At 39.1% G+C, this 22757-nt stretch overlaps 1 protein-coding gene across 7 annotated transcripts in view; it reads right to left on the bottom strand.

Annotated features, from left to right (window-relative positions):
• The window catches only part of CNTN5 (contactin 5), a 721166-nt gene that overhangs the window by 393245 nt on the left and 305164 nt on the right, over nt 1–22757 (bottom strand). For all 7 annotated transcript variants that reach the window (XM_076328246.1, XM_076328247.1, XM_076328249.1 and 4 more), the window contains one exon: nt 10356–10485. In XM_076328246.1, the coding sequence (XP_076184361.1) occupies nt 10356–10413 (58 nt within the window). In that variant the 5' untranslated portion in view covers nt 10414–10485. The remainder of the gene's footprint in view (nt 1–10355; nt 10486–22757) is intronic.

Consider the following 22757-nt stretch of genomic DNA (forward strand, 5'->3'; position numbering starts at 1 on the left):
TTTTGCCAGCAAACCTATTACAAATATTCCTACAAAAAACTTATCACTGTTGCAATGCGTTGCACAACTGCTGAATTCCCAGTAGTATGGATGAAAGCAGCAGAGGTTCCTGGGGATGAGGACTTCTGGTGAAGTGTCACCCACTGCAGCGGTTAGAAAAGTAAGACATGCAATATCTGGGGAAAGTACTAAGAACTACTTTGAACATCTTGCTGGCTGGCAGTAGGAAACAGGCTTTAAGAATTAAATCAGTGGGTCCTGAGTGCTGCCTTTAGTTGGCAGATGCCATCTTTCACTGTGCTGCATAGAGCTAAAACCCTGTCCTCCACGGTCTTGTTCAGCTGAACTTTTGGCTGAAGGTAAGCCGAGAGAAAGGTTTGGCAGTTTGTTCTAGTGATTATGCTGTTAGTCTCTACACAGACTCTGTGACTTTGTTTACAGTGGCTACAAATTTTAATATTACTTTGGGGTGAAAAAAAGCAACATTTATCAAATAGAACAGATTGACAGTTCCTGCTGGGAGTCTGTTATAGACCACCCAAGCAGGATGAAGGGGCGGATGAAGCGTTCTACAAGCGGCTGGCAGAAGTCTCTCAATCGCTAGCCCTTGTTCTTGTGGGGGACTTCAACTTCCCGGACGTCTGCTGGAAATAGAACACGGCAGAGAGGAAGCAGTCTAGGAGGTTCCTGGAGTGTGTGGAAGACAACTTCCTGACACAGCTGGTAAGTGAGCCTACCAGGGGAGGTGCCTCGCTCATCCTGCTGCTTACAAACAGAGAAGGACTGGTGGGAGATGTGCTGGTCGGAGGCCGTCTTGGGCATAGCGACCATGAAATGGTAGAATTCTCGATTCTCAGTGAAGTAAGGAGGGGAACCAGCAAAACCGCAACCATGGACTTCCGGAGGGCAGACTTTGGCCTGTTCAGGACGCTGGTTGAGAGAGTCCCTTGGGAGACGGTCCTGAAGGGCAAAGGGGTCCAGGAAGGCTGGAGGATCTTCAAGAAGGAAGTCTTAAAGGCACAGGAGCAGGCTGTCCCTGTACGCCGTAAGAAGAACGGGCAGGGAAGACAACCGGCCTGGCTGAACGGGGAGCTCTTGCTGGGACTCAGGAAAAAAAGGAGAGTCTACCATTTGTGGAAGAAGGGGCAGGCAACTCAAGAAGAGTACAGGGATCTCGTTAGGTCATGCAGCGAGGAAATGAGAAAGGCAAAAGCCCAGCTAGAACACAATCTGGCCGCTGTCGTTAGAGACAACAAAAAATGTTTTTACAAATATATTAATGACAAGAAGAGAGCCAAGGAGAATCTCCATCCCTTATTGGATGCGGAGGGAAACATTGTCACCGAGGATGAGGAAAAGGCTGAGATACTCAAAGCCTTCTTTGCCTCAGTCTTTAACAGGCAGACCAGTTATCCTCAGGGTACTCGGCCCCCCGAGCTGGAAGACAGGGACTGCGAGCAGGATGAACCCCCCATAATCCAAGAGGAAGCAGTCAATGACCTGCTGCACCACCTGGACGCTCACAAGTCTATGGGGCCGGATGGGATCCACCCGACAGTGCTGAGGGGGCTGGCGGAGGAGCTCGCCAAGCCACTCTCCATCATTTATCAGCAGTCCTGGTTAACGGGGGAGGTCCCGGACGACTGGAGGCTTGCCAATGTGATGCCCATCTACAAGAAGGGCCGGAAGGAGGATCCGGGGAACTACAGGCCTCTCAGCCTGACCTCGGTGCCGGGGAAGATTATGGAGCAGTTCATCTTGAGGGCGCTCACAAGGCATGAGCGGGACAACCAGGGGATCAGGCCCAGCCAGCACGGGTTCATGAGCGGCAGGTCCTGCTTGACCAACCTGATCTCCTTCTATGACCAGGTGACCCACCTAGTGGATGAGGGAAAGGCTGTGGATGTGGTCTACCTGAACTTCAGTAAGGCCTTTGACACCGTCTCCCACAGCATTCTCCTAGAGAAGCTGGTGGCTCATGGCTTAGACAAGGCGTACTCTGCGCTGGATAAAAAGCTGGCTGGATGGCCGGGCCCAGAGACTTGTGGTGAATGGAATTCAACCCAGCTGGTGGCCGGTCACGAGCGGTGTTCCCCAGGGCTCAGTTTTGGGGCCGGTCTTGTTCAAGATCTTTATCAATGATCTGGATGAGGGGATTGAGTGCACCCTCAGTAAGTTTGCAGACAACACCAAGTTGGGTGGGAGTGTTGATCTGCTCGAGGGTAGGAAGGCTCTGCAGAGGGACCTGGACAGGCTGGATCGATGGGCCCAGGCCAACTATATGAGATTCAACAAGGCCAAGTGCCGGGTCCTGCACTTGGGCCACAACAACCCCATGCAGTGCTACAGGCTTGGGGAAGAGTGGCTGGAAAGCTCCCTGGCAGAAAAGGACCTGCGGGTGTTGGTCGACAGCTGGCTGAACATGAGCCGTCAGTGTGCCCAGGTGGCCAAGAAGGCCAATGGCATCCTGGCCTGGATCAGAAATAGTGTGGCCAGCAGGAGTAGGGAAGTGATCGTGCCCCTCTACTCGGCCCTGGTGAGGCCGCACCTCGAATACTGTGTTCAGTTTTGGGCCCCTCACTAAAAGAAGGACATTGAGGTGCTGGAGCGTGTCCAGAGAAGGGCAACGAGGCTGGTGAGGGGTCTGGAGAACAAGTCTTCTGAGGAGCGGCTGAGGGAACTGGGGTTGTTTAGCCTGGAGAAAATGAGGCTGAGGGGAGACCTCATCGCTCTCTACAACTCCCTGAAAGGAGGTTGTAGCGAGGTGGGTGTCGGTCTCTTCTCCCAAGTAACTAGCGATAGGACGAGAGGAAATGGCCTCAAGCTGCGCCAGGGGAGGTTTAGATTGGATGTGAGGAAAAATTTCTTTACTGGAAGAGTGGTTAAACATTGGACCAGGCTGCCCAGGGAAGTGGTTGAGTCCCCATCCCTGGAGGTATTTAAAAGACGTGTAGATGTGGCGCTTAGGGACATGGTTTAGTGGGCATGGTGGTGTTGGGTTGACGGTTGGACTCGATGATCTTAGAGGTCTTTTCCAACCTCAATGATTCTATGATTCTATGACTGTCCTAGTAACCAAAGTACTCTCTTATATATTAACTGGGTGAGCCTTTTTTAGTGACAGGAGAGAGATGCATTGCCTTGCCCGCATATGGTACCTAACTGGAGGTGCTGGGTGTAAAGATAAAGTTCCTGAATATGCTCAGGAGCAAATAATGCAATTCACCACTTACTGTTATTCCTAAAGACACTCAAAGTCAGGAAACTGCTTGGGGGTCAGGGATCTTTTCCTGACGCCCTATGGCAGGAGCATTTTCCCTAACGTGGCTGACTATGCTGAGCCATCCCACAGCCAGGATGAGGAGACAACTTCATGAAATAGCATTCATAGTCTATCCATAGTCTGGGCACTTCTCACTGACCCAACACTCAAAACTGTTCATTTATCCTTAGTCAAAGTTTTCACTGCTATTTTGGGATAGTTTTGTAGGTATAACGTACACACTACCTTAGCACAAAAGATTTTTTTTTTTTTCATATCTGCCCTTGTTATGGGTATTCAATATCTGTTCAGAAATATGCTTTCTCTCTATGTTCTTTAATCACCCCAAAACTTGAAAGTGGTCAAACTTCATATCCTTACTCTTAGAAATTAGTCTGTTTTAGTGCACAATTCCAGAAAGTAATTCAGATTCAGACAGGTTTAGCTACATTTTACAAGTGACTGTCTCTGTCCATTGACTATATAGGAAAGGAGAGCAATTATTCCCTAACTCAGGCATTTCAGTTTAAACATTTAAGTTAAATGAGATGAATCTGGGCCTGCATGGTTGCTGTTTTGTCCGGGTCTTTGTGACAGCTTCTTAACAGCAGACTTCTTCCCACTAGCAGGACTTTAAAAGATGCTTTTATAGCTTTATTACCATTATTTTCCTACTAGACCATTATCTTTCTATTAGCCCATAAAAGTAAAGAAGCAGTCTGAAATCTCTAAGAAATAAAAAATAAGGTAAAACATCAAGCAAAACAGAATGACTCATTCCTTATTGTACTCTGATATAAATGCTAGGTTATATGAGTGCTATATATGTTGGGCATCCTTAGCTTCAGATGATGGAGTTTTGAAGGTAAAAGAGACTTAGTCTTTAATATTTTAACCACAAAGATGGAGAGGGATGAATAAACACTTTAATCTAAACCACTATAAACTGGTAATGCTGATTGACATTTTGACTCCAGGTCAAGTGACTCCAGGAGTACAACATCAGGACTGAATCCCAACAGCATGTCATCTCCAATATCATTCCAAAAATATGAAGTATTACAGCCATTATCCTATTGTGTAATCTTGAAATCAATAGAGTTTTCTCTGTAAACTGCCAGACAGAAAGGTAAAATCATTATCTTAACACAAAAACATTGCTTCATTATATTTTTGTATAATCCTATCAGTAAAAAACATGTGATTTACTATCATATCTAATACAATAGAAAATATTTTAAAAGCATCACATTGCAATAGGCTGACTCTAAACAGTTTGTCACATTAAGACTCATCCACGAAATAAGAGGAAACACAAAAATGAGGATAGGTGTGCAGGCTAAGGTTTCTCCAGATTGATGGTAACAGTAGAATGACTGGAATCTGTTTTTCAGTGGGTACCACAAAATTTTTCTGGAGAAAGAAAATTTGTCATCCTAGTTCCAAACCGGTGCTAATCTAAGTACCAGTTCGCTAGACAATTGTTTGTATGATTGATAAGAGCTTGTTAGGAGGTAGGAACTTTTTAATGAATCAAACCTAAGTGTACTAAACTGAGAAAGTATAGTTAAGTAGGTAATTAAATTATGTTCTAGTATGTTAATGATATTAATGCATGCATTATTACTGTTATGCCAGGAAATATCGATCATTAGTTTAATTCTTGTATACATGACAATGTCCTGATTCTAATTAGAATTGCTCACATTTACTATGGTCTCAGCTCTGAAAAGGCCTAGCACATCAATTACTTCATGCTAAAAGCAAGGCATCTCGTGGTTGCCTGACATTTGGTACCCTGCAAGTCGAAGCATCACATATCAACATATAAGCATATCATTACATACCTCCAACCAGGTATAAAAACCTGAATAGCTTATTCCATAAATTCTTAGAAATAGAAAACACACACAAATCTATGCAAACAAGCAGAAGGGTTTCTCATAAAGATATTTCCTTATGTGCATACTCAAATTGACTCTTTTCATGACCACAACTTTTCCAGTTTTTAGCACTCCTGATTGCTTAACATTAAACACACTTCAGGATTCTAGCAGCAGTAAATAATTTTTACCTTTCCATTCTTCTTTTAAATTAAGAATTATACAAAATGTAACATTCAGCAGGTAAGTGCTTTCCTCTCCAATTCAATTAAGCACTGAATCCAGGAGTGAGAATGTGGGTAGCATGCTACCTTGGATTTCAGCACTGTGACAAATTATTCTTCTCTTGGTTTGCACTGTCTGCAAACATAGTATTTCAGGATGGGCGTAGAAAGGTTAGTTTGTTCTGACTTTTCCATTTTACTTGGAAGGCTGAGAACGTGAACATCCCCAGGCACTAGTACTTATCTAGAGCTTTGTCTTTTATGCTTAGTTATCAAAGGTGATAACTGGTATTTGCATGGTATTTGCTATACTGTCACCAGTGCGGGGCTGGGGGGCGGGGGTGAAGGTGGGTAATTGTATAGGCTTATCAGTGATAAACACTGGTCATTCATGTGTTCATCATTCATTTGGCAGAGAAGCATCCTTTCACATACTGTCCGCTCTTGACATAGGAAGGACATTGTCTAAAAGGGGGAGGGATAAAAACGTGACATAGTCCGGGCACTCAGAGTGGTATGCATATTTTATATGGTTTGGTTAATGAGTTTATGAACCTTAGGCTATGAATTTTAATCCTGGCAGTGGCTGCTGGAATTCTGAAAGTCACATATTGAGCAGGTTTGAGATGCATTTTGGAAGCTGATAAATGCAGATGATAGATACAATTCCTAAAAGCCTCCAGATAGCCAGATGGAGAGGGATGGACATAATAAAAGACAGGAAGCACCTCAGATTGCTGCCAGCTGTAGGTCAAAACTAGACGGGACACTTGTGTTTGTTCCACATATGGTCTCTTACTTAAGAGCATTTTTTGTAAGTGTCCATTCATAGCATATTCTAGCAAGCAACTGTTCAGAAAAAGTCATGCTGTTTTTAATTTTGAGCACCATACTGAGGGATACAGAGAAAAAAATCACTATTTAGGGAGTTTTTGCTTGGTAGTGAGAATGTTTTATGCGAAAAGAAATGAACAGTACATAGAGATGAGGTTTAAGGACAAGTGTTTACCCATTTGGCACTATGAGCAGTGACCACTGGGTCTCAGAGGTACTGCCACTATCTTGCAAAGCCTTGCTACTTTCATTATACCCATAATTTTATTGTCACCATGAATTATAAAGTCTTACAGAGAAAATGAGTCTCGCTTTGACCCGATTAACATGCAGCAGGTAATAACATAGAATAAGTAGATAAATGGGCAGGGGAACAAAAAGGCATAAAGGATATATGTTAGATTAAAACAGAATCAGAACTCTATAAATGCCATTCACTCTATTATGTAATCTTTAACATATATTTAAACTTTGAAACATCTTGTCACAGGCAGCAATAATTATTAAAAAGAATGACAGGAGCCCTACTCTCAAGCTGGCTTTTGTTAGGTGTCTTACATCTGCAAATAAAAGCCAGAGTCTTACTTTTTCTATTAACCATGAGCTGGTAATCTGATGTGATTTTTTTTCTGTTTTAAAAATATTTCTCCTCTTCCTGAAACACAAAGAGGCATACCTGTTTGTCTCATTCCAAGGTTAGGGAGTACTGTTTTAAAACAATGCCTTTCAGCAATATTCAATTCCAGCTTCTCTGAGAATCAATGCAAGAAAACCTTAGCAACTCTAGACAAAGAAAAGGTTCTCTGCTTAGCTGTTACTAGTGTGAACCAAAAGTAAATAGCCTTTACTATACACATAAAAGCAGACTGCAAAGTGATTATTGGGAACCAGGACAGTAAAACCCTGGGAACATAACCCTAGTCCCACTGCACGTAGGACAGTGTGGTCCAAATCATAAGGTCATGATTATGCATGAGGAACACACAGGTGACCAAATCACCCAGAAGACAAAATTGCCGATGCCATACCATTCTATGGTTTTCCACTGAAAAATCACAATTACATCTGTTAAAATGCCCTGAGCATATAATTTGTAACTATATTTATATATATAAGCTCTCAAGAAAGTTAAAATTTACCAACAGATTAAATTCTGACAAACTTGATTTAAATTTAAGCTGGCCACCCCTGAACTCACTTTAGGTATTATTATAACCAAATCAGATACGAAAGGCTCCTCTGAATTTCAGATTAACAGTTCCCCCTTGGTAACCTGTTCCCTTACAGCTTGAGGTTTTTCCCTACAGGAAAGCCCCATAGGAAGAAGAAAAAAAACCCCAACAAACCAAAACATAAGTATTTTTTCCAACTGTCAGTTCAGAAGTGAGGCAGACCCTCTGCCTAAAGCTGTCTAAAATGACAGCTTAATTTTTCTTCAACTCCAATGTGGCTTGAAGGGCAATAATATGCCATAAGAAAAGAAGCAACATATTATCAATCTTGAGACCTTCTTTGCATCTGTTAATTATCAGTATTTCATAAATGTAAAGCTTCTGAGAATGTAAGTGTATAACTGTGAGCTGTAGTCCCAGACTACCTTTTGCTTACACTAAAATAATTAAACTTGAGTAAGAGACATAATTCAGTCCTCAGTCTTGTATTCAGAAAATAATACATTTTTCTCCACCCAAAAAATATTTTCCACATAGCTTAATCACACTTGCATACATTCATGCATAAGCAAAACCCAAAATACCAGGGTCAGCTTTAAGATAAAAATAATATAAAAATAGAGTAGACACAAACTAGAGAGGTCATCTTATTCTCTTCTTGGATTATTTCCCTCACCACTGCAAAATCAATACAACAATGTAGTACTCTCTTCCAAACGCTGGCTGCTGCTAAGAGTGAACCCATGATCTGATGATTTAATGGATAAGTACTGAATTTTAACACAGCCCAAAACAACAGGAATTGAATAAACTTTATCTTACTGAAGCAGCATCAATATCTATCGCTCTATCATTAAGAACAGTGCGTTCAGGCATCTAACTTACTAGGCTACCTTGAATTGCGTCAGCTGTAGGAACTATCTGCAGTTGTAAACGTGTTCTAGTGAGTGCTGTAATATAAAAGCAGCTCCAAATGCAGAATGATGTAATCAAATGTGAAAGGTATGGAGACAGTAAATTACCAGTTACACTGACGACCTAATTAAAATAACTTTGAATCCAATTTTGTTATCTTTGGTTAATTTCAGCTCTTCTAGCATTAAATTTTCTAATGAATGATTATTATTAATGAAATCATTACAAACTTATCTTTGTGTATGAGAAAAATATATGCGTTATCACATTATATTCAACAGCATGTGAAAACAAGTACTGCAGTTAAAAATTATTTCTTACAGGGGTCTAAATCTACTCCAGTAATACGGAATAAACCTTTAGGAATCCTAAAGAATCACAATAAAAATGAAATGTAAAAAGAGAAATGCTTTAGAAACCATCAGATATAAGTAGTAAATTAACAGACAAGAAGAACAGTCAATTAATTTTAAACATGGTGCTGAATGACTGGCAAGAGTTTTCAGGGTATTATGTAATTTAAATAAAATACTTCTGTAAATACTGACTTTCAGTTTAAATTCCCAAGTAGTTATGTATTTTAATGCTATATTAGAATTAGTCACTGCTGTGCTCTAAAGCCTTTGCAAGATGTTTGTTTAATATATGTACCTAAACAATGGCTGTGATAAACAGCTGAAACTCATTCCTGTATATGCAATTTTAGTATACAGAATTGTCAGCATATGAAATGTGTTTCAGACTTTTTGCAACATGTTATTGTGTTGTACAGAGTTAGATAATTCTATTTGGAGCAAACTCCACTACTTACAAGTATTCTGTTTAACAGAGTTGAGGGTAAGGAGATTTTAGCTATGTGAAACCAACTGCGGGATCAGGTACATTAATTTCACTGTGTAATACCTTTTGCCAGATGTTGAATTCTAACTCCTAAAGTTTACAAAGTAGAAGGTATAATTCTTAAGAAGAAATTCTAGATTTGAATTTCTGAAATGCTTCTGAATTTTGCATGAAAGTTCTTGGAAATTGTAACAATAAAAATATAATTTTCAACTTAAAAAAATAAAATTACATTAATAGATGGTGGTTGTAAGACACTACTACTAGAATCACCAAAACACAAATTTTACCGAGATTGATAATGTGCCTGACAATACGAGACAAAAAAGAAAAATATTCCCTGTCCAAAAGTAATGGACTTAGATAATATAAGATAATGAAGCTACATGAGGAAAACCAGCTTAGATCAGACTGTTTCATGTATGCCTCCAAAGCATGTACGCTGATATCCACAGGCACTTTCCTTTATTAAATTCCTGTGTCCAATATCACAGTATTATAACAAATTAAAATATTTTATTTCATTGACTTTTACTAATTTCATCTTGCGATGACACAAAACCAATAAGTTTTGGAAGAATTTGAGAAGAGAGTAGCTTAGTAACTGTTAAAAGGCAGTATAAGGGACAGCACTAAGAAAAGATCAATTAGACACAATATGTTATCAAATTACAAAAGTTCTCATGTGAGAAGCCTAAATGATTATTAACTCATTTTATTACTTGCAAAGGTAAAGACAACTAAGCTAATGCCAAGAGAAAAACCTGCAAAAGAAACACTTACTACATGGACAAAAATCATAATGATCAATAAAATTAACACAGAATTAAGAAAAAACAAAACAATCTAATAACTAGTTTCCAAAACCAGAACACGATCCCAAAGTGAAACGTTCTGCAGTGGTTAGTCTTTAGGAAAGCACTGTGCTAATTAAAATTTTCCATTTTTTTCTTTTTTTTAATAATAAAGTTGTCATTGTCTTTTCAAATGAGATACAAAGCTGTCCTCTCTTTTAAATGTTATTCAGATTTATGTACAAATTAAAGGCAGATGGACAGCACTTGTAAATCTCTTAATATAATTTTTTACAATTTCACCACTTAGGCAAATAGTTTAAATAATGAAGTTGATCTTCTCTGGCATGCTTTTACATCTTCTTGTTTCTGTTTGCAGTTAAGAGCCTTGAAACAATAAGCAGAGTTTTCTTGGTTTTGTTTTGATTTACCTGAAAGACAGCCAGTGAGTGACAGAAACAGAAACAGTTTCCATGACAACCACATCATTGGTCGCAAAGGTCTTCAGTCCCTCTTTGTGCTGTTGTTAGCAATGCTGACGTTTCTTCATTAAAGCTTAGCCTAGTGAGACAAGGACAAACCTGTTATGAAAATTAAAAATATCTTGCAATAATACGATAGACAATTGAAAAGACAAAGCTGGTCCTAATGCAATTAAAAGTCTAGTTCCAAAGAACTCTGTATGCACAAGGGCAGGTAGCCTGACAGATACTTGGAGGGATCTCGTTCCAGTAGTTACTTGTGTTAATAGCTGAAATGTCTGTGGCAGTGCTTTGGATATATATATATGGATATCACCCTAAAGCTGTATGTGTATTGAAGCTTTGAATTTCCAAAAAGCTAAACTTAGACAGAAGATAGTACACATATCTTTCACAGCAAACATATTCAAAGCATATAGCTTGGCACGTGTTCTTTTCCTGAAAGCAATATGTTGATATTTGGTATAAAGCATTTTAAAAAGCCCAAAACAAAATAATAATTTGCTCTAGGAAAACTCAGGCATTTTTACTACTTGCAGATTGGGTTGAAATAGATTCCAGTTTCTTCCAGTTTACTCACTGTGTAAAGAATCTACTAATACATTTGAAACAACCACCAGTTACACAGAACAGATTATTCATACTTATCTCCCTTCACCACTCCCCAGATTTTTGTTTCCTGCCTGTCCCATGACTCACACATACATCTTGGCACACTACATCTTTGATAACTGTGTTCTTACCTATTGCTTTAACAATATCAGTAACATTACCATATCTGAACTTAGAGATTTTGTATTCAAATGACTGAAAACTCAGTCCAAAATATATGACATTTCAACTGGTTATGTACAGACATGTGTGTACTTCTGGTCTTTGAATTCAAAAACATCAAGCTGCAAACATAAAGTTCATTTCCTACACTTCATTAGTCATATCTGTTTAGGAAGCCTTTGAGATCCTCTTCTTGGAGCCCAAAGAATCTTCAACCCCTATAGGTTGTGATCCACAACTACAAGAGCAATCCCACAGGGCAGAACAATGAGACAAAGGAGAATTTGGCTTCGCTCCGCTATGAAACCCCTTTTTGGGACAGTATGACTCCTTCAGATTATAATCACCTTAGTCACATGCCACAGTTGCTGTTTCGGGGACCTATTCTGTATGTTAGAACATTCACAGTAAGAGAGCAGAGGCAAAGCTCAACACAGTTGAAAAAAAAAAAAAAAAAAAAAAATCCTAATGTAAAAGTAGGTTCCCGCTGGATTATTCCATTTCAACTGCTCTCTGAGCATCTCTAGTTGTAACCTATTTTGACAGTCTTTCCCTCATATAAATGGACAAACATGAATGCATACACAGAGAAAGAGAGGCACACAGTGTGAGCACAAGATGACAGCATCTGTTTTGGTGCTGGTAGTTATTCCTGTAACAATCTAAAGGTGTAACTTGTCAGCTTTCATCTATACAGCACAGCAGGTACAGCTTTCAACACAGATAAAAATTCCCAATTAGGATTGTACTTCTTTCCAGGTAACTCAGACCAGGCAAACTTAGTATCAGGTGTACCCCTTAATATGAGCGTCTCCCAAAGTGAACCTGACAATCTGGTAGTCAAGTGACTTTACACATAGTGCCCGTAGCTCATCTAAACCTCCACAGGAAACCTCCTCAATTAATTATTAATGTCAGCTGCCTTTGTTTTTCATTTCAGTGATAATCTGCTTTTCAGTCACTGTGTTCCTTTGGTTAGTGAATTATCTTGTTCAGCATTCTTTCTTGGCCAGGCTTTTGGGAAATAAGTATTTTCATTAATATTTAATTTTTTCCCTTATGGCCATATCTGTTAAAGAGGGTAGAGCACAGCTTCCCCCTTCCCTCAACTTTATCACTCTTTCTTCTTTCTCTTTTCCTCACTTCTCTTCAGCTGCTTTTATAATGGTGCAACACAGAAATTATATTAATTTGGTGATTTCTCTGTTGCATAAACAGGGAAAAATATACCAAAGTTTCCAACATTAAAGTGTGAGACTGTTGTTATTATTATCATTATTATCATTAGGTACTATTGTGCCTACTGGATCAGACTGTTAAAAAATAATATTAAAGGTTGTGGTTGGTAGAGCAGAAACAGGATGAGGAATAACTGGAGCCAAGCAATGGGAACATCATAATAAAAGATGAACTTATTTCTTTTTACATTCTTGAAACAGGATGATTTTAAGCTCTCTGGGAAAAGGACATATTTTTAATGAAAGTTTCATTAAAGACAACAGTTATGACAACTTCTGCCAGATAAAGAGCCTATAGCTAAATAGCTATAACAACTTTTAGGTGACAACTCTTAACTGTGACCTACATAACCTGACCCTATCAATGTAAAATAAATGTCAGTTTATTATTTATTCAGTTATTCTTCAGTTACACAGGCATATTAAAATGTAAAAGCAGAGCGCAATGACAGGGAGATGCTCTGAATTAAGACATGAATGTTGGACACTGACCTTCCTATTAGGATATTTGTTGTATAAATATGTTGGCTTCTCTCAGTGGGAGAATTACTAGCAAAACAAGTGAGGGGAAAATATGTCACTGTATACCTTTTTAAAAATCCACCTAGAAATCTTGATTATTATCATAATGAAATGATCTCGCATCTTTACTTTTTTTTTCTATATTTCTTGCTTCTTCAGGGATACCTGGCAAACACTTTACTGGTCATACAGACAAATGGAATGCATAGCAACATGGTAGGGTTATTGTACATCTAAGAATTGAGGAGTGCAGTTCTTACAGTCTGACATCGACATTGATATTGCATATATGGGGCTACCACATGGTGTGTGGGATAATCACAAAGGTGCTTTCTATGAAATAATACAGGCAGGAGCATGAAAATGCTATATTTTATAAATAGAGGCATATAGTCAAATTTCTGCTCTAGATTTAATGAAGGGATGTACTCCCTGCTTTACTATCAATGGCTGTCATCTGGGCTTTTGGATGACTAGGCTCTCACTTTTAGAGAGTCTTGGGTGATTGAAGAATTCCTTTATGCTTATAACAAAAAGACCAAAGCTGCACTAATCCATTAAGAAAGGCCTCTTCTTTCTTTAAAAAAAAAAAAAAAAGTGTTATTCCTTTAAAAACAGTTAATGAATATTCTCTTAAATCTTGTAAGAAAGTTCTCGTTCTTAAAACTGGCACATCCTTAAAGAAGCGTAAGGGCATATATACAAGCAGTATTCAGTTGTTCTTGGTTTGAAAATCTTGTTAATTTTCTGGATTTTTTTCCAGCCTTGAGTATCTTCATCCCAGAATGAGGAATCTTTTAAAACAATCATTTACATTTTAATCCTAAGAATATAGAACAGAATATAGAGTCACTATTGCAGAAGAATACAGCTGAAGATGCTGCTCAAAAGGACTTTAAAATAATTTCAGCTGAACAGTGTCTATTTTTTTTTCCCAGATATAAATTTGGACCCCATAAAAATCCAACTGGCTTGTTTGGAACAGTTTGTTGGCTTCATTGGTAATTCAGTGCAAGAAAAGAAAATGAAATTTTCCAGAATACACTGTTCCATAGATTTCTTTCGCATAATAGCATGATTCGACAAAGCTCTACAGTCTAGTTTCTAAAAGTAAGGATGGAATGCCTACCATTTGTTGAGTTTTTTTTCTGTCCTGTTCTTATTCTGGTTTATGCACAAAATATGCAGATTCAGTGAGGTGGGGGTTTTTTTATACAGAGGATATGAATTTTCCCTCATGGCAATTTGTAAAAATCAGTGATCTAAAATACAGTTGATGTATATAATGTGCAGCAAGTAATTTATCTAACAAATTTAACTTCTTGTTCTGCACAAAGACTTAGCAGATGCAGTTTTCTATTTCCGCATGGTACTATCCATACTTCTTTGTTTTCACCAGAATTTCTGCCATAGTGCTTTGCAATTTGTTTTAATTCTGTGTGCTGATTGTAGACAATTTATTAAAACATTCACTATTCAGTATGTTTTGATGAATTGTTTTGGCTAATAGTGACAGGGTGATATTGTCTCATGGTTCTGACTCCCAAAATAATTTGTGAATAGTTGGAGCGTGAGTACTTATGCAATATTGTCAGCACTAATGTACCAGAGGCTTGAACTAGATTCAGTAAAACTGTGGTCTTTTGAATAAGAATAGCACCTACTATCATTAATGTTTGTTTTCTGGCACTTAGGATAAATTTATATGCAACTGCAAAGATTTGTTCTTTTTTAATTAAAATAGTTAAGAAGTGAAGCTTTTAGCATAGATACTGTGATACTGATATCAAAGTGCTTTCTTCCATTATCACTACCTCATTTCCCTTTTCCATCGTATGCATATTTATCAGTTTATCTGTACCAACATGAAAGGGACGATTACTTAAATCCACATCCTCTCTCAAAGCAGCATAACACAAGTCTTTGTCTCTACAGTGACTATATGATCAGAGGAAAGGATGTGACTCGTCGCAAAAAAAAAGGTTTCTCTGTAATTTTTTTTTTCCCCTATATCAATATATATTAGAGGAAAGCTCAAGTCACCGGCACTTCAAATTATTTAATTTTCCCTTTCCTTTAGAAAAAGGAACATGCCCACAGGTAAGAAAGAAATAACACCAGTGATAAACAATTCTGATGTTCTACATGGACTTGGAAGAGCAGAAACTGAAGAGAGTAAGAAATTAAGCTATTACCACCCACATGTCTGAATGGAAAGAAAAAAAATAGCATATCCTACGAAGAACAGATATACTTACATGGTTTTAGATAGTATTTTTAGGAAATATTTTTCTTCACATTTAGTAGGTGGAGGACGTTGGCCTAAGGTGCAACTAAACTGCTAATAAGATTCCTCAAGGTGGCAAACCTATGAAATCAATAAATGCAACGAGCTAAGTATCACTGACTAGGCTTTCTATAAAAGGCTCATTATACTCTCAGAAAAAGACAGAGATCTAACTGATGATCCAGTTTAAATCACTGAAATAAAGCCTTCTAATCAACACCAAAGTCTTTGTCCCTCCCTGCACAACCTTTACTTCAATCAGGGCTTGGAAGACATGAATCAAATTGCCACACTTAGCAGTTCAGCCCATCTTCCTTGCTCCCATGAGTATTAGGCCTGGTAATGCCCAGTCAATGAAGAATGAGAGGCTTTACAAAAACAAAGGTTCAGATGCTACAAAGCTCATCGTGAACAGAGGAGATAGCTTGGCTGGAAATTTTTAAAAACAGCTTGCCTGTTGAGAGTTCCCTGGTGATATATTTACATATAAAGTTAACTACTAGACCATGATTATGACAGACACTGGTTATACAGAATATAAATAACCTCTATTGAGTTCATGTTCCTGCTTGCTTTCAATAAAGAATTAATTTGCTTATTCCAAAATCTTTTTGACAATACTATTTACAAAATGGTTTAAATTTAATAAAAACATATTAAGTTAATATTTGATAAAAGTCATACCATAGACACTTCTACAATGAAATGTCAGTGGAATTTGTTATAGGACAAATGAAAGTGAAACGATATTAAGCCAATGTAAACAGCAAGGCGTCTTGTAGGATTGATTATCAACCCAAGGGAAGATCATTTATTTTCAAGGTTTAATAACAGTTCAAACTCTTGTAAAGAAAATTTAATAAAGCACAAGTTTTAGCAGTTTCATAAAACAATTTCTGAGTTGTTTTATGAACAATTAATTTACTGCTAACAATATTAAAAGTTTATTGTGCAGTGGAACCTTTCCTTGTCAGGTTCCTCCTGGCAAGCAACCAGGACTTTCAATATCTAAATTAATATTTTATGTTTTTTTTATTTTTATTCATGATGTTAATATAGCTTTCAAAGATACCACTCAGGTTCTAGGAAGAAGCATAGAATGCTACTGTACAAAAGAAGCAACTTGGCTATTTTTGAAATGCAGATCAATCACAATTTCTACATTGGTGAATGAATATCTGAACTACTGCTCTGAAAAACAAAATGAAATATTTGATTTCAAATGCCAAATAAGAATCTCAAAATGCCTATGAGTCCAAGAGGTTCTGAATTATTCAGATTAACTAAACTTTTTTTAAAAACTGTGCACAGTACCCATAAAATTGTCGTGGCAGTCTGGTGAAGTTCCCACTGACTGGAAAAGGGGAAACATAACCCCCATTTTTAAAAAGGGAAAAAAGGAAGACCCAGGGAACTACAGGCCAGTCAGTCTCACCTCTGTGCCTGGGAAGAACATGGAACAGATCCTCCTGGAAGCTATGCTAAGGCACGTGGAGGACAGGGAGGTGATTCGAGACAGCCAGCATGGCTTCACCAAGGGCAAGTCCTGCCTGACTAACCTAGTGGCCTTCTATGATGGAGTGACTACCTCAGTGGACACGGGAAGGGCTACACATGTCATCTATCTGGACATTCAAGGTCAGGTTGGAGGGGGCTCTGAGCAACCTGATCTAGTTGAAAATGTCCCTGCCTACAGCAGGGGGGTTGGACTAGATGATCTTTAGAGGTCCCTTCCAACCCAAACTATTCTATGATTCTATTGTATGATTCTATGATAATACTATTTTTTTACCAAATCAACCATTAATAAATATAGTGGAGATTAAAAAAATCATTTGATCAAGAAGGCTGGTTTAATACTGAATTATTTCAGGGATCATTCAACGTTAGTTGCTAGAGGAGCTAGATCCTTTTTAGGATTCTTACTGCAAATCAGACATAAAATGTCATCAGTGTGCTCAGGGAAAGAAGATGGCAGAAATAGTTCTCAGCTTCTCTAAACTAGCAATAGTGAGGTGCTGCTATTTGGCTACATTCACTTGAATATAGCATGAAAAAATTAGGGTACCGCTCAGGTAAGTCAAATGACTCAGGATATACCTTTAGGTACTGAGTACTTAGAAGGTATATAGCCATGGACACCTGTCCTGCTCCCAGGCACTGAGGCAGCTCCAGCATGCTGGTCCCACTACAAGGCATGGACATGTTCTCTGGTGAATAAATACCTATTGGATGATGCGTTCTGAGAAGGAAAGCAGTGGAATTAATTCTGGGTTTTTTCCCCCCATCCATTTGTCAAACAGACTGACAGTTTCTAAAATTCAACTCACATTTCAGAGAACAAGCAGCTGCTGGGGATGAAGCAGTTTAAAAACCCTTGCCACTCTTGCTTAAGTATGTGAATGAGCACTGCAACACAGATTGACCTCATCAGCGTGATTTTCCAGTTTCTCAGAGCCTGGACTGGAAGTAACGCAATGTAACGCCCATCTACAAGAAGGGCCGGAAGGAGGATCCGGGGAACTACAGGCCTCTCAGCCTGACCTCGGTGCCGGGGAAGATGATGGAGCGGTTCATCTTGAGGGCGCTCACAAGGCATGAGCGGGACAACCAGGGGATCGGGCCCAGCCAGCACGGGTTCATGAGAGGCAGGTCCTGCTTGACCAACCTGATCTCCTTCTATGACCAGGTGACCCGCCAAGTGGATGAGGGAAAGGCTGTGGATGTGGTCTACCTGGACTTCAGTAAGGCCTTTGACACTGTCCCCCACAGCATTCTCCTAGAGAAGCTGGCGGCTCACGGCTTAGACAGGAGTACTCTGTGCTGGGTAAAAAACTGGCTGGATGGCCGGGCCCAGAGAGTTGTGGTGAATGGAATTCAACCCAGTTGGTGGCCGGTCACGAGTGGTGTTCCCCAGGGCTCAGTACTGGGGCCGGTCTTGTTCAAGATCTTTATCAATGATCTGGATGAGGGGATTGAGTGCACCCTCAGTAAGTTTGCAGACAACACCAAGTTGGGCGGGAGTGTTGATCTGCTCGAGGGTAGGAAGGCTCTGCAGAGGGACCTGGACAGGCTGGATCGATGGGCCCAGGCCAACTGTATGAGATTCAAGAAGGCCAAGTGCCGGGTCCTGCACTTCGGCCACAACAACCCCATGCAGCGCTACAGGCTTGGGGAAGAGGGCCTGGAAAGCTGCCTGTCGGAAAAGGACCTGCGGGTGTTGGTCGACAGCCGGCTGAACATGAGCCGGCAGTGTGCCCAGGTGGCCAAGAAGGCCAATGGCATCCTGGCCTGGATCAGAAATAGTGTGGCCAGCAGGAGTAGGGAAGTGATCGTGCCCCTGTACTCGGCCCTGGTGAGGCTGCACCTCGAATACTGTGTTCAGTTTTGGGCCCCTCACTACAAGGAGGACGTTGAGGTGCTGGAGCGTGTCCAGAGAAGGGCAACGAGGCTGGTGAAGGGTCTAGAGCACAAGTCTTATGAGGAGCGGCTGAGGGAACTGGGGTTGTTTAGCCTGCAGAAAAGGAGGCTGAGGGGAGACCTCATTGCTCTCTACAACTCCCTGAAAGGAGGTTGTAGCGAGGTGGGTGTCGGTCTCTTCTCCCAAGGAACTAGCGATAGGACGAGAGGAAATGGCGTCAAGCTGCACCAGGGGAGGTTTAGATTGGACGTGAGGAAAAATTTCTTTACTGAAAGAGTGGTGAAACATTGGACCAGGCTGCCCAGGGAAGTGGTTGAGTCCCCATCCCTGGAGGTATTTAAAAGACGAGTAGATGCGTCGCTTAGGGACATGTTTTAGTGGGCATGGTGGTGTTGGGTTGACGGTTGGACTCGATGATCTTAGGGGTCTTTTCCAACCTGAATGATTCTATGATTCTATGATTCTATGTTTCTAACATAGATTTGCTCACAATTACCACAGTTAAGCTCGCTGGTTTCTTGTATGAACTTTATGAACAGTTATTCCTTAAAGTCCCACAAGCCCTTATTACACATTCTTCAAATTTTTTGTAGTTGTGTCAATATTAATCACATGTAAGTAGTAGAAAATAAATAATAAAGAGGAAAATTATGTATAATTTGACACTTCAGAAATCAGGTGTATAAGCTCTCTTGTTAGTAAATGAAGAGAAATAGACAACCTGAAGGAAAATTCATTCAAAATATTTTTGACAGTTATTTTGGAGTGAGATGAACAACCTTACTCTTTTTGCTAACTGTGATGGAAACCTGATTGCACCAGAAGCCTAGATAGCTACCCTAAATTATTCAATTAACTTTCAGATGGCTAAAATTGAGTGATAGCAGTCTTCATTTGTTTGTTCAAGCTTGTATGAAAGTTTCCACAAGACCTGAAAAATTGAACCAGTCATTTATCTCCTGTCCCAGTGGTCTCGCAATAAAATCACCCTTCCTCTACGGTGGACACTCCTTGGTATTTTGCTTTAATTATTCAGGAAATATATTCAAGCACTTTTATTAAGTCCTAGAGATGCCCTCAGAGAACTCGAGAAGTTCAGGGAGGAACAGCTATAGAATTGTGGGTCATGTTAATGGCCTGCTCTTAACCTGCATTATTTGTAGTAGATGATTTATTTGAAACCAAAAAATGCAGGAAAAAAGGTATATTCTTATGTTACTCTTTTCAGGCCCACTTATTTTTTCCAAATTCCTATGGGAGATCGTAAGATGTGCCAGAGTAATCACATCTGGAAATTGCCTTCTCTCTGCCAAGCAGGGGGATTAAGGACAACAATAGGACAGCATGACACTGCTGTTGTTTTGTGTCTCAGCTGTACTCAATAGATCTACCTCTAACATACAAGAGGAGCAGCTCATCTTGGCCCCTCTTCTGCAGCAGCCAACTAGTGCCAAGAGTGAAGATGACTGCAGTTAAATAAATATCCTTGACTGCCACTTGCATCGGCTATTATATCAGCCGGTATAAATAAGCATAGCTTAAGCCTTCCACTTAATGCAACTGCCAGACTAATGATATTATGCATTTTAATAACACAAAACAACGTCAACACTCAGCTCTCTGCAAGAATATAAAGCCCTGCAGATTGTGTGTATATCACGCTCTGAAGTAGTGGCCACAATCTCTCTGTGGACCTGTAAATTCAGTTCATTTCTGTGCTCACTTCCAGACAAATCAGCTCTGGCATAACAGGGTGTATTATGCACCAGGGTGTTCAATACTACACATGAAAAGGATCAATAAATTTTCTGTGCCTAAGATGTGAGATCCTATTCACTTTATAAAGAAGGTGCATGGCAGGCTCCCAAAAGTGTTAGGGAAAAGTAAGATCCTTCAGTACCCTGCTTACCTTCTGCATATGGGCCTTACATGATGCTGTTAGCCTGTCAGAAGGAGGTTCGTACAAAAAGGATGTAGGCTACATGCAGTAAGTGGAGGAGGCTGTTTCATGTATGGAGAGGATGGGAGATACAAAGAGAGGTTTGTGTGTAAAAAGTTGTATGTGAATGATCCGTCAGTGTATATATGTTACAGGTCTGCCTTGATGTCAATCCACAAATTAGAAAAAAGACAGTACTCAATAGAAAACTTGCCTTGATGTCTCATTTGTGAGGTCCAGGTCAATACCTGTGTTAGTCACTGTGGCAGATTTCACATTAGTTGAGCCCTCAGGTTTAGGTAACGAGACTAGTTTTAGTAAATTATTTTATTTTAACATAATATATAATCAAACAAATACAAAATTTTAGCTAAAAAGATCCATCTAATCATAGAATCATAGATTCATTTAGGTTGGAAAAGGTCTTTAAGATCATTGAGTCCAACCGTAAACCTAACACTGCCAAGTCCACCACTAAGCCATGTCCCTAAGCACCATGTCTACACATCTTTTAAATACCTCCAGAGATGGTGACTCAACCACTTCCCTGGGCACCCTGTTCTAAGCAAAACACTATTCTGCTTCTCAAATATGAGGTGTCTTTCTGTAAGTTTTATACTGTTATTTGAGAAAGAATAAAGCACGTGTTCTACAAGTTGAGGTGATCTATGTATACAGACCCCATGACAAGGGCACATCACCATTTTACAAGGATTTTGCATAAGCACGAAGGTTCTATTGCTTATACATTCAGATGAGAGGATTCTCTGCAAAAATAAAACAGGTCAAAAAGGTTACATCTTCAACTCAAGAGAGGATAAAATTTTCCTAAGCTTAAGAGACACAAGTCACTTTAGACACTTTTGGAAACAAGTCTTAACACTGAGTGTATTTCAGAAATATATATCTAATTCAATGTCAAACTATTCAGATGAATAAGAAAAAAGGCATAATATATTTTTTGTTTTATTTAAATGGTTGGACTAGACTATCTCATTACAATTAATAGTTGTCACATCTCAGGATAAAGAATTTATTTAATGTACAGTAAAAACATTATCTTTGGAACTTAGCTGTTAGAGCTATAGATAAAGATGTAGAATTTGAAAATACATCTGTAAAAACAAAATTAGTTTGGATAAGATGCTTAAAATACTGAGTTGTTGTTCTGAAACAGTTACGGTGGTTTGAATGTTAATACTTTTGTTCTTAGCTATTTTCCACTTGAAACACTGCAATACATTTTTAAACTGCCATACTGAAGAATATTAATGATGCAACAAATTGACTAGTGCTACAGAGATGTATCTAGGTTTTTTTATGAGCATATTTAATTGCACGTTTCTTAAGTTTCTAATTACAACCAGTACTAAAAGTGTCTAGATGCTTAAGGATACATTTTCATATTTAAACATACCTCATTATTATTATGTATATGGCAGATAGTTTACTAAGATATAATGGTAGGATATTAAATTGGATTAGAAATCTCGTTATTAAAACACAAGCTTGTGTGAATAGAAAGGGAGAAAAAATAAAGTACTCTAAATGGAATAAGCACCTCTTCATTTTCTTTCACAAACCTCATTTTATTATGAGCTAAATGTCAGAGACATAAAGACGTAACTGGTGGCATGATCCCATCAGGGACATTTGTATCTGTTATCATACTGTATTTAACATTATTTTTCGAAAGATTTTAAATAAAGCCAGTGAACTTTACTAAGGGCTCAAATTTCAACCAAATGTGTTTTAGCCTATCTGGGGGTCGATTGTTTATATTTAAAGAATAAGATATGACTGCAGTCAAATAACATCTCTTCCTGTATTTTAACTCAGTATTAAGGCAGACACCAATTATGAAATTGTGCTGTCAGGTTACCCCTCTAAGGGCAGCCACACACTTCATGTTTTCAGTGGCAAATTGAATTTGACATTTAATTTGAAGCCCAGGATACCATAATGTAAAACCTTCTGCAGTATTAGTGATAAAGCAGGAGGGCAGACATCCTGTCTGCCTCTTTTAAATAGTCCTCTCCATATTACCATTGCTTTCATTATTCTCTATGGGGATTTTTTTCCTGATCTTTAAAGGAAAATTCCAGTAAATGTTTAGAATCACAGTAGCTCACAACTAGACCACTTCAGGTTCCTTTATACATTCAAATAA

This window comes from Aptenodytes patagonicus, chromosome 1 (genome assembly GCF_965638725.1).
Source record: "Aptenodytes patagonicus chromosome 1, bAptPat1.pri.cur, whole genome shotgun sequence".
Classification (NCBI taxonomy): Eukaryota; Metazoa; Chordata; class Aves; order Sphenisciformes; family Spheniscidae; genus Aptenodytes; species Aptenodytes patagonicus.